At 51.8% G+C, this 13,729-nt stretch overlaps 2 protein-coding genes across 5 annotated transcripts; one reads left to right on the forward strand and one right to left on the reverse strand.

Moving 5' to 3' along the window:
• The first annotated feature begins 840 nt into the window (after positions 1-840).
• ZBTB39 (zinc finger and BTB domain containing 39) lies at positions 841-8,562 on the forward strand. The gene is made up of 2 exons (XM_522441.6): positions 841-988; positions 2,432-8,562. Exon 2 carries the CDS (start codon positions 2,476-2,478, stop codon positions 4,612-4,614), a length of 2,139 nt encoding a protein of 712 aa, XP_522441.3. The 5' UTR covers positions 841-988; positions 2,432-2,475; the 3' UTR covers positions 4,615-8,562.
• A 388-nt stretch (positions 8,563-8,950) lies between these two features.
• GPR182 (G protein-coupled receptor 182) lies at positions 8,951-13,047 on the reverse strand. 4 transcript variants are annotated; one of them, XM_063786493.1, is made up of 3 exons: positions 12,751-13,047; positions 10,930-12,202; positions 8,951-10,119 (listed from the first exon to the last, which is right to left on the reverse strand). In XM_063786493.1, exon 2 carries the CDS (start codon positions 12,184-12,186, stop codon positions 10,972-10,974), a length of 1,215 nt encoding a protein of 404 aa, XP_063642563.1. In that variant the 5' UTR covers positions 12,187-12,202; positions 12,751-13,047; the 3' UTR covers positions 8,951-10,119; positions 10,930-10,971. The 4 variants fall into 4 exon arrangements, with proteins under 4 accessions (XP_063642563.1, XP_054519123.1, XP_016778652.1 ...); XM_054663148.2 differs by having other exon boundaries at positions 8,951-10,758; XM_016923163.4 differs by having other exon boundaries at positions 8,951-12,202; positions 12,751-13,046.
• Positions 13,048-13,729: the final 682 nt, after the last annotated feature.

The following is a 13,729-nucleotide window of genomic DNA, read 5'->3' on the forward strand; positions in this document are numbered from 1 at the left end:
GATGAAACTGCAGGGTCTTGGAGCCTAAGAGCTTCCTCTGTACTGAGGGAGGGAGGGTGACATGACCAAGACTTCTAATGTCTTTGGTGGTGGTGGGTGGGGCAGGCAGTGTAGGTGGTTTTGGTTTGATGACAATTCTTGGGCAGGAGCATTTGAAAAGATGATTTGGGAGAAGGGTGGGGAGGAAGAGTGATCGAGTTCTACACAGAGTTGGGGAGGGCAGGCTTCAGGAAACAGGCTTGGGGTGCCAAAGTACAGTGAGATCCGGTGACTGTCTTCATTTGGCCACCTAGATGGAAGGAGGGACAGCAGTGGATTATCACAAGGGTCCAGTAGTAGCGGTCTAGCCCTCAAGTGCTCCTTCATTCATTCAAGCAGACTTAATGTATTAAGCACTTATTGTGCCAGGAAGTGTGGTAAGGGTCAGTGTGGACATGCAGCCGTGTGCAAAGCCACAGATCCCTGCCTTCAGGAAGCCCACAGCCTAGTGGAGGAGATATATAGTAATCAAACAATCTTACAACATTTTGTAAAATGCCCATAGTAGATGTTCTGAGGAGAAGCTTTTGGAACTGTGAGCGTAGAATAGGGGAGGTGAAGAGAGTTTGGACAGGGTTTTTCACTCTTCAGGCACCAAGTCCCGCGCACAGTGGATGGGCGCTTAGAAAAAGCCAGCCTGGGGACTTGGAAGCCCCTGCACCCCTCGCGCGGGTCCTGGACCCGGCCCCGCCGTGGGGGGGCGCTGCCTCCTCCCGGGCGGCGGGGGGCGCTGCGGCCGGGCGGCGGGGGGCGCTGCCTCCTCCGGGACGGCGGGGGGCGCTGCGGGCCGGGCGGCGGGGGCGGCCCGGGCCGGCGCGGCGAGCCGCGCGGCGGATGGAGAGTCTGGCCGCGGCCGGCGGCGCCGCCTCCTCGTCGGGCCGGGCACGGCGGGCCGGGGCCTTTGTGTGAAGCGGCGGCGGCGATGGTGCTCGGGGCCCCGCAGAGCCGGGTAAGCGCGGCCAGGCCGAGGGCTGCCCCTGGCCGAAGCCCGACCTCCGGCTCGGCATTTATCTCGCTCTTGCTGGGGTCCCTCTTGCCCGCTCCCTTCGGCCGGACCCATCCTCCCCGCCCGCGCGCCGACCCCGGCCGGCCCCGCCGCCCCTCGCTTGGCCCCTTATTCAGCCCCATGCCCCCAACAGGCTCACCCGGGTGAGCCCCGCGCTGTTTGTCGAGGGACTGAGGCGCTCGTTGCCTCCAGAGGGAGCGCCCCAGCCGATGCAGCGCCCTTCCCTCCCAGATGCGACTCCGGAGGGGAGACCGCGGCGCCTGGGGATTGTTGGGGTGTCCTTGGAAGTTCCCAGCTTCCCCCTCTCCCACCCTCCCCTCTGGCTGCCCAGTGCTCCGACCCGCCGATCGTTCAGGGGTGGCCACCAGGGCCCGGGAGATGCTTGGCCGGTACCCCACAATACTTAGACTCTTCCTGGGCCCCAGAAAAAGTTGGGAGTTGTTAGAATCTGGAGAGATGGAGAAAGGGGCTGTGTTGGGCAGAGTTGTGAGACTGAACAGGGATGCAAGTAGCTCTTCTTCCTTAGTCGTGCAGGAGTCAGAAAGGGCAGAAAGTGGTAGTGAACAAGCCTCTAGGAGTCTTACCTGTATAATTAGAAGTCTTTCTTGCGGCATCAAGTAAATCTGTTAGTGCAGGGACAACAAAATATAAACCCCGAAAAGGGTGGCGAAAAAGAATACAACATATTAAAGTAATATTAAATACTACCACAGTTGTGTTCTACTTTTCTTACTGTGCATTCTGAGTGTTTTAACTTCACAGAATACAGGGACTGTGATGAAGCAATATCTGGAGGGGCTCTGGGTTATCGAAAGGCCAGAGAGCGGGTATGTAGTATAGGCAGAGAGAGATGGGGATTCAAGAACGTGAGATTTATTTGGAGATTATTGAGAGGTTGAAGACACAGCAATGACAAAGCTAAAAAACGGAACTACCTTATATGTTCCTCAGTAGCTAGTGGAGCTTTGATAGTTGTGTTCAAGCATGTGCATGGTATTTGGCATCATGAGGGAAAAGAATATGCTCAATGAATTAGGACAGCTTGTATTTGGGAGGAAATTAATAGGAGAAAAATTTGATCCAGTGGCTCTGGTAATGAAGTATAAGATTGTGTCCGAAGGAATGCCTCTGGTTCGTCTCTAGGCACCAGCTTAAGACCAAGCTATCAGATTGTCATCAGTCCTTTTGGTTTTTGTCATAACTCTTTGAGTATATACAGGGGGAGATGTCATTGCCTTGTCATAGTGGAGGAACTCTCCATGCCAGTTTACTCCTGATCCCTACCTGGGGCTTGGAAGCATTCAGAGTGGTGGTATTTTCTCCTGCATAGCCCCTCTTTTGCACGAATGTGTTTGGCCATCCATCTTTTTCTCTTGCTGTCCACAGATTAACTGTGCTGATAAGGAGGTAATTTCATAGGAGCTGCTAAGATGGGCATGAGGATCAAACTGCAAAGCACCAACCACCCCAACAACCTCCTGAAGGAACTCAACAAGTGCCGGCTCTCAGAGACCATGTGCGACGTCACCATTGTGGTGGGGAGCCGCTCCTTCCCGGCCCACAAGGCTGTGCTGGCCTGTGCAGCTGGCTACTTCCAGAACCTCTTCCTGAATACTGGGCTTGATGCTGCCAGGACCTATGTGGTGGACTTCATCACCCCTGCCAACTTTGAGAAGGTTCTGAGCTTTGTCTACACTTCAGAACTCTTCACAGACCTGATCAATGTTGGGGTCATCTACGAGGTAGCTGAGCGTCTGGGTATGGAGGACCTCCTCCAGGCCTGTCACTCTACCTTTCCTGATCTGGAGAGCACTGCCAGGGCCAAGCCCCTGACCAGCACCAGTGAGAGCCATTCTGGTATCCTGAGTTGTCCTTCGGCAGAACCTGCCCATCCCCTTGGAGAACTCCGAGGTGGTGGGGACCACCTTGGTGCTGATAGAAACTATGTGTTGCCCAGTGATGCTGGAGGGAGCTATAAAGAGGAAGAGAAGAATGTTGCCAGTGACGCTAACCATAGCCTGCATCTGCCGCAACCGCCACCACCACCGCCAAAGACAGAAGACCATGACACCCCTGCTCCCTTCACGTCCATTCCTAGCATGATGACCCAGCCAGTCCTAGGCACTGTCAGCACGGGCATCCAGACCAGCACAAGCTCCTGCCAGCCATACAAAGTTCAAAGCAATGGAGACTTCAGTAAAAACAGCTTCCTCACCCCTGACAATGCAGTAGACATTACCACTGGGACCAATTCCTGTCTGAGCAATAGTGAGCACTCCAAAGATCCCGGCTTTGGGCAGATGGATGAGCTCCAGCTCGAGGACCTGGGAGATGATGACTTGCAGTTTGAAGACCCTGCTGAGGATATAGGCACAACTGAGGAGGTGATTGAGCTGAGTGATGACAGTGAGGATGAGCTGACTTTTGGAGAGAATGACAATCGGGAGAATAAGGCCATGCCCTGCCAGGTGTGCAAGAAAGTTCTAGAGCCCAACATTCAACTGATCCGGCAGCATGCTCGGGACCACGTGGACCTGCTGACGGGCAACTGCAAGGTCTGCGAGACCCACTTCCAGGACCGAAACTCCCGGGTAACTCATGTCCTGTCCCACATTGGTATTTTCCTTTTCTCCTGCGACATGTGTGAAACTAAGTTCTTTACCCAGTGGCAGCTGACCCTTCACCGACGGGATGGAATATTTGAGAACAACATCATTGTCCACCCCAACGATGCCCTGCCAGGGAAGCTGGGTCTCTTTTCAGGGGCAGCCTCCCCAGAGCTGAAATGCGCTGCCTGTGGGAAAGTATTGGCCAAAGATTTCCATGTGGTCCGGGGCCACATCCTTGACCATCTAAACTTGAAGGGCCAGGCCTGCAGTGTCTGCGACCAGCGTCACCTTAACCTCTGCAGCCTCATGTGGCACACGCTGTCCCATCTCGGCATCTCAGTCTTCTCCTGTTCTGTCTGTGCCAACAGCTTTGTGGACTGGCATCTTCTAGAGAAGCACATGGCTGTGCACCAAAGTCTGGAAGACGCCCTCTTCCACTGCCGCTTGTGCAGCCAGAGCTTCAAGTCAGAGGCTGCCTATCGCTACCACGTCAGCCAGCACAAATGCAACAGTGGCCTTGATGCACGGTCTGGTTTTGGGCTGCAGCACCCAGCTCTCCAGAAGCGGAAGCTGCCAGCAGAGGAGTTTCTGAGTGAAGAGCTGGCGCTGCAGGGCCAACCTGGGAACAGCAAGTATAGCTGCAAGGTCTGTGGCAAAAGATTTGCCCACACAAGCGAATTCAACTACCACCGGCGGATCCACACGGGGGAGAAGCCATACCAATGTAAGGTGTGCCACAAGTTCTTTCGAGGCCGCTCGACCATCAAGTGCCACCTAAAGACACACTCGGGGGCCCTCATGTACCGCTGCACAGTCTGTGGGCACTACAGTTCCACCCTTAACCTCATGAGCAAGCATGTTGGTGTGCACAAAGGCAGCCTCCCCCCTGACTTCACCATCGAGCAGACCTTCATGTACATCATCCATTCCAAAGAGGCGGATAAGAACCCGGACAGTTGACTGGGTCCCAGCAGAGCCACGGGGAGCTCCCAAGCAGCAGCCAGGATGCTGATATCTAAGAGGTGTTGGTCCCTCCCCAGCTGAAGTTATAATTTTGCCTTGGTAGGAATTCTGTTCTGTGTTGTGTTTAAAGAAGAAAAGAAGAAGAAATAGCACATAAGCTGTTACTGTTGTTGAGAAGCAACAGCCCTATCACATTTACCTCCATACCTGTTCTTGCCCATGCAGGGCTGTGTTTTTCATTCTTTTGAGGCTGGTTTTGGGATCTAGTCAAGCAGTTGGTGTCCACTAGACCCCCTTCCCCAGCCTCTCTAGTTTTAGTTTACTGATAGGTTTTATGCTGCTAAGAATCCAACCAACAGCCTCACTTAACAGAGGAGGTAAAGGGAGGTTTTCACTGTGGGTGTTACTGCAGGCCTCCATCTGGGATGACCAGCTATGAGAAAGATTTTGGGAATGTGGTCATTCAGAAAAGACAGGTCAGCAGGGCAGTCCCCTCAGGTTCCAGCCCTCAGCAGGGACAAGATATCAGGGATGTTGGTGTCTGCTTATCTACAGCCCTAATCTGCTGATTGAGCAGTGAAAATCTTTTGGCAGCTAGATCCATACTAGGCACAGAGCTTTCTATTTAGGTCAGAAAGCTTTGGGATGAATCCCTGCCAGCCAGAAGGGGTGTCCTGCAGTGCCACCAGAAGTGGCAGCCTGGATGGACAGGAGAGGTTTCTCTTTTCTCCTCATTTCCAAAGAAACAGGATTTTATGGAGTGATGGCCCGGGACGTCCAGCCTTCTGTGGGGCAGAGAGGATAGGGAACCACTTTGATATAGTCATCTGTTTTGGCCACTTCTGTTGGCCATGAGTGTCTTGGTGGAGAGGTGGGGATGTCTCTGACAGCAGCAGCCTTGCCTTAATTTATATCTGGTCTCCCGTCCAGAAGTGTTTGGCCCGTGGTGTAGATGAGCTGACTCCATGAAGTGGTGGAGTGGCAGACCGCGAGCCCTTCAGGATTAAAGGGACCTGAGTAACTGGTGGTGTGTAGCAGGGTGTGCGTTCTGACTGTCTGTCCTAGTCGGGTAACCTGTTGTTTACTTTGTGCTAACAGTGCCGGAGCTTTGTCAGCTCACCTTTGACCTGCTGGAATTTATCCTGATCTGTCGTTGCCATCACCTCCAGGGGGCGCTATTGGATGGCAGCTGGTTCAGGCCCTCCGTGGGTGGCTGCAGAGTGTGCCGGCACAGCCCACGCAGCTGGTTAGCTCCACTCTTACTTGGTTTTCTAAGGGGCTTTGCCCAAAGAAGTCTTGAGGGATAGGGCCCTCGATCTTGCATACTTGCGAGGTGCCACCTCAGTAGCTCATACTACCTCACCCTGCTCAGGTGAGCTCTGGGAGTCCCTGGCCTCAGCCCTGACACTGCCCCTCGTGGGATTCAGCAACACCCCGGGCTGTTTCACAAGCAAGTGGTTTTCATTAACTCACAAAGCCTTTTTGGACATTAATATTTATTTATTTTTGTTTTTGTATACACATTACCCAGCATCTCTTTTGTATAAGAGACTTTAGGAAAATGAGTTTCTCCCCAGCAAGTAGCCATATTCCAGAGAACAGCCTTGACCAGAGATGTGGAGAACCAAGGGTATAACTAAGGGAAGACGTGTCAAGCCCTTAAGCAAATTCTTCTTCTCCAGATTGTCTCTAGCATAATAAACCCAGGGAACACTTTAGGCCATGGGTGTATGTTCTATAAAGTTCAGGACAGTTAAATTCCAGGCCTTTCATCCCCCTTCCTTCCTGTGATGGAGTAGATTGGGGACAGGGTTGAGGGGAACAAGTGACATGAATGACCTATTTGCACAGTTTGGAAGCCTCCTGTCTTTATTTATATTGAGATGTCAGACAAACCAAAGCTCCATCCTTGTTGGACCTGCTGCTTCTCCCCAGCCCTGAACTGATAAAGCCTCAGAGTTGGAGTGCCTGGCTCTCTGGTGGGGTGACCATTAGATAAAGGGACTTGTACAGTGGCCAGTTTAAAGGTCCACCTTTGACCATCTAAACCCACCTTGTTCAGTGTCCCCTGAGGACATCCTCATCAGGAAAGCAGTGTTGAGACTCTTCATTGCTGACTGGCTTCTCCCTTTCTTACTCACATTGACCATTAGAATTTAAGAAGGAAATGTGTAACAGACTACAGTCAAGTGTCTGCTACATTTTCAAGCATGAGCAATCCCTCCCAGACTGTTGGTGAGGACTGATTTTTGAAATGCTGGTGTGAGAGAGGTGGTAATTACAGGAACCAGCCGAGTGGCTGAGAGCAGATAAATGTGCTGGAGAAATCTTTTTCCTTAACAGAGGGCATCATGGATGCTGGGTGGTCTGTGTACTTAACCTGAAACTGTGAAGTTTTCCCTTTTTGCCAGTAAACCAAAAAGCAGATCCTTGAAACTTTGCCCTTGAAACACGAAACAGAAAACTGCATCCCCTGATCCCCCGGGGGCTGATCAGATTGATCAGGGTGGCCCAGTTGGTCCCAGTCAGATACGTCATAGGATCAGTAGCTCATGAGATTTGTTGACCAAACCCTCTCCCTGTTGGTGACCCCTGTATTCACACCTGAACTTCCCGTTTCCCCCCACCCCACCAAAGTCATGTCTGCTTCCTCTGCCTCCAGCTCACCCTCTTCTGAATGGTTTTGCTTGAAACACTATATTGTGGCAGAGGGCACCCTGGGATACCTGGTAGAAGGTATTCATTTTATTTTGCATTTTTAATTGTTTTGACTTTCTGTTCATTTGATTTTGTTGCTCCCTCTCTCCTGGAGCCTAGTTTACTACTCTCTTCTGTGTTACTCTGAAGTTCTGTTTAAGCCTTGAACATCCTCTTCTCCCATTTTCTTGGTATGTACTCAGGACCAGCTACATCATTTGTGGAGCCCTCTTATTCACAAATTACTAAGAATTTCAAGGTGGTGGTCATAGAGCATTAAACCAAATATGAGGCCATTCCCAACTTGTTTTCCGAGGGGAAAATGGTAATACTTGTGTGGCACCCAGGGTTAAACAGCAGAGGCTCCATGTGGCCAGAGGCAGAGATTAGTATCCTGGCACTCCAGTGACCCACTGGTGACTCACTGATGCCACAGCACCCGCTAGGAAGCTCTGGTAAACCTTAGTATTTGGTCCTAAATTTTATGACTCCATGGAGTTCCCGTAGTCCATGGCTAGTTAGGAAGAAAGGAGGTGGGATAAGGGTCAGGCCCAGGTGACACCTAAGAGCCAGGAGATGGGTAAAAGTTTTTTTTTATATTCTGCTTTTCTGATCTGTGAGTACCTGTTTGTCTCCAGGCCAAACCTTTGGGCTTAAATATCTTTTTCCTAGACAGGTTTTTGCTAGTGTTGAATTTTCTTCTTCCTCTGGCCTCCTTCTGTGCCCCTTTCCCCAAGCCCAAGACTGCTTAACTTCCAAAGCAAATTCTAGATAGACACTGTATTTATTGGTATGGGAGTGGGCTCTATGGGGTGGTCTGTACCCATCTGGGACTCTTTTCCCTAAATCCTGCACCAAATGAGTCAGGAGGCAGGGTGCACAGCATTAGTTTCGATGTGGTTATGCATCATAAGCTTAACATCAGAATGAAAATGAAACTCGATTTTGATGTTTCTTTAAAACCCTTCCCCTGTCCAATCCACTCGCCGCCCCCACCTTGAATAGCTAAAGTCTCTTATGAAACAGAGAAGAGTTGTTGACGTCTAACTCCTTCCATTAAATTAATAAGTACTGACCTCCTAATATTTAAGTGTTTACTATCTATTGCTGTAAAGTTTTGTATATTTTGTAAACTTTTTTCCCCAAATAGTAGATGTCTAAAATCATTGTACATCTGATTCTTTTATATTCCATTGTTCAGCACAAAGTGTGGTTTTTATTTAGAATAAAAAAAGAAATTTGAAATGAGAGTTCTCTTCCTACCTACTATGAATATGCTCATACCTGGAGTTCAGAATATCTGGGCTCATCACCCTTTCAGCAGCACATTTCTGCCCAGCAGATGCCAGAATTCTTTCAGGTAGCACATTTTCCTTTCCTGTAGCTGGAATTCCCCAGGATTAACTTGTTGACCTATTCTTAGTGGGAAATTAAGTCAAAGACTCAACCTTTTCAGGGGGTATCCCTGAGAGGATCCTCCGTCAGCCCAGAGAGAGTGGTGGGTCCCTGCCCGTGTCTAGTTGGACTAACGTTACTAAGAGAGATTTTGCTACAATTTGTCTTGCCAATGCCATTTGATTTGCTGGGACATGGTGTGTCTTTGAGTGGAGCGAGGCAGATTGAAACAGGGAGGAGGCAAAAGTTTGGCATAGTTTAATGAGGTTGATACATGGGTATTTCCACAGAGGAGACAGACCTCAAGAAGTTAGGGAGTGATGTCCATTTGGCCCCAGAGCACATGGCCCAGGCAGGGCTCCCATCAGTGCTCAGTAGATGCTGAGTGTAACAGCTGGTTCCCACTCTTCCCCTCCATGGATGGGAGGCCTTAGGCAAGTATTCATACTGCCAGGGTGATAACTAATCTTGGGAGCGTGGCCTCTAAGGTGATCTGGAATATGACAGAGATGTAAAATTTGGTTTCCTTCAGGAAACTCCTGTAGCCCAAGTCAGAGGAGGCAGTGATATGGGCATCAGATCTTGGCTTGCTTTTTTATGTTGGGACAAGAGAGGAAAGTCTTTTTCAATGTGAATTCTGCATTGGTAGGCTAAGCCCTTATTGCGACCCAAGCCACAACCCAGACTCCTGGTTCAAAAAGCCTTCAGCTCTGTGCTACTGAGAAGCTGTCTGCAGCTTAAGACCCTTTCAGGTTTGGGCCCAGTGAACAGGGAGATGCAGGTTTCCTTCCATGCTCCTGACAAACCTGGGTGCATATGCAGTTGGAGCACGCTGTCAGTGCATCCACAGAACAGTTCTGATTTCTCAGAGCAGAACAGGTGGTCTCCAAGTCAGTGAGTAGTTACTCCAAGTTAAACATTCCAGACACATGGAGCACTTAAGCAGGACAGAGGAGATGGTGAAGAGGCTATCAGTGATTCCATCCAGTCCCCTCACCACGGGCAGGATTAAGAGGCAAAGGACGTGGAATTGGAAGGCGGAAACTAGATCCTGTTCTTAGGCCTTTACTTCAGAGTTCTTCATGGACAGGGTCCTAGTCTCCCAAACATAAGTGATCCTTTTCCAGAAGGTCTACTTGTTAAAAGAGGACTTTTTTGTTCCATCTGTAGAACAAGTGTTAAGGAACCTAAGTTGTGGGACAGGAAAATTAGGAAAAGACATGGCCAGGGAGAACTGACTTGTAACAGTGTCAGAGCTCTGCCCTGTGACGGAATTGAGAAGTTTCCACTGTGGCCTTCCCCATCTGCTGCCGGGGACAGAGGGTGAAGGACAGAGCATCTGCCAGCACCTGCTGCTGGCTGTCCCAAGGGCTGCTCCCGGAATGACATCCCTTGATACTTTCCTATGATCTGGAGAGAAAGAGATGGGGGTGGGTTGGGCTTTCTGGTAGCTCTGTGTCTCCCTAGAAGAAGTCTGGAAGTTTCCTAGATCCGAAGCTGGGAAGAGGTCAGCTATGAGGAGCTGACTCTGGGACAACTCCTCTTGCTTGTGGGGAGGGAGCAGGATGGACAACGGGGAGGGGAGGGTGTCAGCAAGGAAATGGGGCTGTGTTTCCTGGATGGCCGCGGGTGGAGATACCATCCTGCTGACCCAGCTGCAGGGTGCAGGTCTCAGACCTTGGCTTCGCCCCCACCCCTGCCATCCCCATCCGCCTTCACTTATCATGGCTGTGCATAGGATGCACAGCTAGGGAACGTCCTGCTGGGGCCGCCTGGTTCCTTGGCCTCTGGCCTCTTGTCCCCATAACCTGCATAGTGAGCTGGAAGATCAACAAGCTCACAAACACAAAAGGAGTTTTGTGAGGTTCCTGCGGAGTTCACTGTTTCCAGCCAGAGTGATTTATGAAATGAATGTGTCTAGTTTCCTCTGCCGAGCACCTCTTTAGCCTCAGCTCCCTTCCCAATGCCAGCTGGAAGTGCAGATTTTTAAAAGATCCAGAGTCCATGGCTATCTCTTCCATTTATTTCACCTTTTTTTCTGCATGGCTCCTTAGACACAAGGACCGAGACAAATAGTACAACACTGAGGGCCTGCTCTCTATCCCTCCCGATCCTGTCTCTCTCTCCACACCTCAGTATTTTAAGATAGATTCAAAATTGACCACGAGTGCTTTGACCCTCCCCTCTACATCCCCCCAAATCTCCCACCTATACTCTCACCTGTGCCTTTTCCTTCACTGTTGGAGGAGTCTGGCCTCTACCTCAGCTGGGTGTAAGAGGCTGAGTGGGAGAGATGGGGGAAGTATTTGGAAGCAAATGGGGTGCCTGAAAGCTCAGGCTTGGCTCAGGGTGGGGGGCTGCTGCAGCAGGCTGGCTGTCCCCCTTGGTGATGATGATGGAATGCTGGGTGGAACAGGAGGAAGAGGAGGCGCGTGTGCCCGCCTTGGTCTGGTCCTTAGGAAGGTAATGGACTACAGCATTCAGGAGCCGGCCCCGGAAGTGTGGGCTGAGAAAGTTGTAAAGGATGGGGTTGATGACACAGTGCAGCATGGAGAAGCAGTCGATGACATCATAGAAGAAGTAGAGCAGGTGGACCAGGTGGCAGTGGAGGGAGATGTGGGTCCCATGCAGTGTGAGCAGCAGCAGGGTCACATGATAGGGCAGCCAGCACATGACAAAGACGGCCACGTAGGCACACAGCAGCAGGCAGTGGCGCCGGCTCTTGGGTTGTCCTGGCTGCCGCAGCCGGCAGGCTGTCAGCACATTGAAGACTGTGATGAGAGGGAAGGGCAGCAGGAAGCCCAGGATGGTGGTGGACAGGGCCACCGCCAGGGCCCAGGTGCTGTACGTTTCAAAAGGTGCCATGAAGAGGCACATGGGCTCAGGGCCCTCCACCAGCTGGATGTGGACCACCTCAGGCAGCGGGATGATGGCCGAGAGGACCCAGATGCCTGCACACATGGCCCGCCGCACTCGGTGCTGGTAACGCTGCCAGGAGGGGGAGGCACTGGTGAGGGTGACATAGCGGTCGACACTGAGGCACACCAGGAAGAAGATGCTGCTATACATGTTGACAAAGTAGAAGTAGTGAGTGAAGCGGCAGGAGAAGCTGCCCCAGAGCCAGGTGTAGTCCAGCGTGACCTCCAGCATCCACACGGGCAGAGACAGGACAATGCCCAGGTCCGCGATGGCCATGTTGAGGATGTAGAGGTTCAGCAGCCCCGCCCGGCCTGAGCCGCGCCAGTTGACGCATATCACCAGGAGGTTCTCCACCAGCCCAACCACAAACATGGCCAGGTAGAGGGCAAAGAGGACCACGCGCTTGGTGCTCTGGCTGAGCTCCACGTGGCACTCAGACAAAGTGTGGTTGAAGAGATCAAGCAGCTCGGTCCAGTTGTGGATCTCTCCAAGGTCACTGGTAGGCACTGCGGTGACCCCCTCCGAGGGGCCGGGCCCCCAGCTGGGTTTCACTGACATTGGGACCAGCACACGCCTATTGGGATGAAGGGAGGGTTGGAAGGGAAAGCAGACTTCGAGAGCCTTGTGTCCTCAAGGTAGAGGCCAGAGGGAGTCGGGGGCTTTGGGGAAAGATTCTGGGGCTGACAAGGCAAGAAAGGGAAGTTTAGCTTTCAAACTGTGAATAAATAATACACAACTCACTTGCTAGCTCTGACCCAAGAGCAGAGATACTTTCTTAAGGGGTTTCAGCTGGAAGAGGCCAGGACTGTTGGTGTCCACCAACATTTTTTCCCACCCCCAGCCAGTTCCCCCTCAACAACCCCCTCAATCCCCCCACACCCACCATTCCTAGGTGGTCTCCAGCCTCCACTTCTCTCCTGGCACTTCATTCCTCAGCCCTTTTGTACAGATCTTCATTGCTCTTTTTCTGTCTTGTTATTTGGACCGTGAGTGTGGAACACACACACACACACGCACACCACACAATCTGATTCATCCCTAGGAAAACCTGTGGATCACGCAGGATAGCCAGTTGTCTCCAAGCCCTGATTCCCATCTTCCCTGGGAGAGGGCGACACTCACCTGAGTTTCCCTTGGGAGCCCCTCGGTCCTGGAGGGAGGGCCGGCAGGTCCAGGCTATGGGGAGCTGTGAGGAGGCTGGGGGGCCCTTGGCTGTGGGGCTGGCTTCCCTGCTGGCTTCACAGCCGCCCTTCTCATCCGGGAAGTAGCTGTCACTGCTGAGGCGCTGTGGGGAGGGATGGGGTTTTTCCTGCATTCCCCCAATCCGGTTACAGGGGATGTCCCAGCAAAAGACCCAGTGTGCCAGTGGCGGGAAGGTCATACTGCCAGCATTAAAATCCCAGCTCCTCCCTCACCCGCTGAATGAATTTACCTCTTTCCTCAGCCTCAGTGCTCTCCTCTGCAAAGTGGGGTCTATTATCTACTAAAAGGGATGCTTTGAGAATTAAAGGAGCTGTTGAGGGAGGGAAAGTGCTTAGCTCAGGTGGGGCCTGTGGCAAATGCTTTACGTATGTATGTATTTTCCTCTCCCTAAGTCAGCTTGGAATCCCTCTCTCCCCTGTCTTGATTCCTACTAGAGTGAAATTGGATGTGGGGGTATAGGGGAGGGTCAAAATAAATCTGAAAATCAGTTGGGCTTTTAATAACTCTGGCCCACCCCTGCCATTCTCCCCAGCCCCTCACAGGGCTGTGAGCTCCCTGCCTTCATCTTGTGATTGGAGGTGAGAATCTGGGAAAGAAAAGATTGAATGGCTGGGCATGGTGGCTCACGCCTGTAATTCCAGCATTTTGGGAGGCTGAGGCAGGAGAATCGCTTGAGCCCAGGAGGCGGAGGTTGCAGTGAGCTGAGATCAGGTCACTGCACTCCAGCCTAGGTGACAGAGTTAATAAAAAAAAAAAAAAAGATTGAATGCGGGGTGTCAAGGGGGCTTTGTCAAAGCTTCAGGGAGATTCCTGAGTAGGGAGGGAGAGAGAGAATGGCACCCTCCCCCTGTGGCTCTATACTTCTCTGCGTGAAGGGTGTGGTGGGTGGCTGGCAGGG

The sequence above is a fragment of the Pan troglodytes genome, chromosome 10 (assembly GCF_028858775.2).
Source record: "Pan troglodytes isolate AG18354 chromosome 10, NHGRI_mPanTro3-v2.0_pri, whole genome shotgun sequence".
NCBI lineage: Eukaryota > Metazoa > Chordata > Mammalia > Primates > Hominidae > Pan > Pan troglodytes.

What these genes read in the sequence shown, in the direction of transcription:
- ZBTB39 (XM_522441.6), top strand. Translation starts at nt 2,476, where the DNA reads ATGGGCATGAGGATCAAACTGCAAAGCACCAACCACCCCAACAACCTC.
- GPR182 (XM_063786493.1), bottom strand. Translation starts at nt 12,186, where the DNA reads ATGTCAGTGAAACCCAGCTGGGGGCCCGGCCCCTCGGAGGGGGTCACC.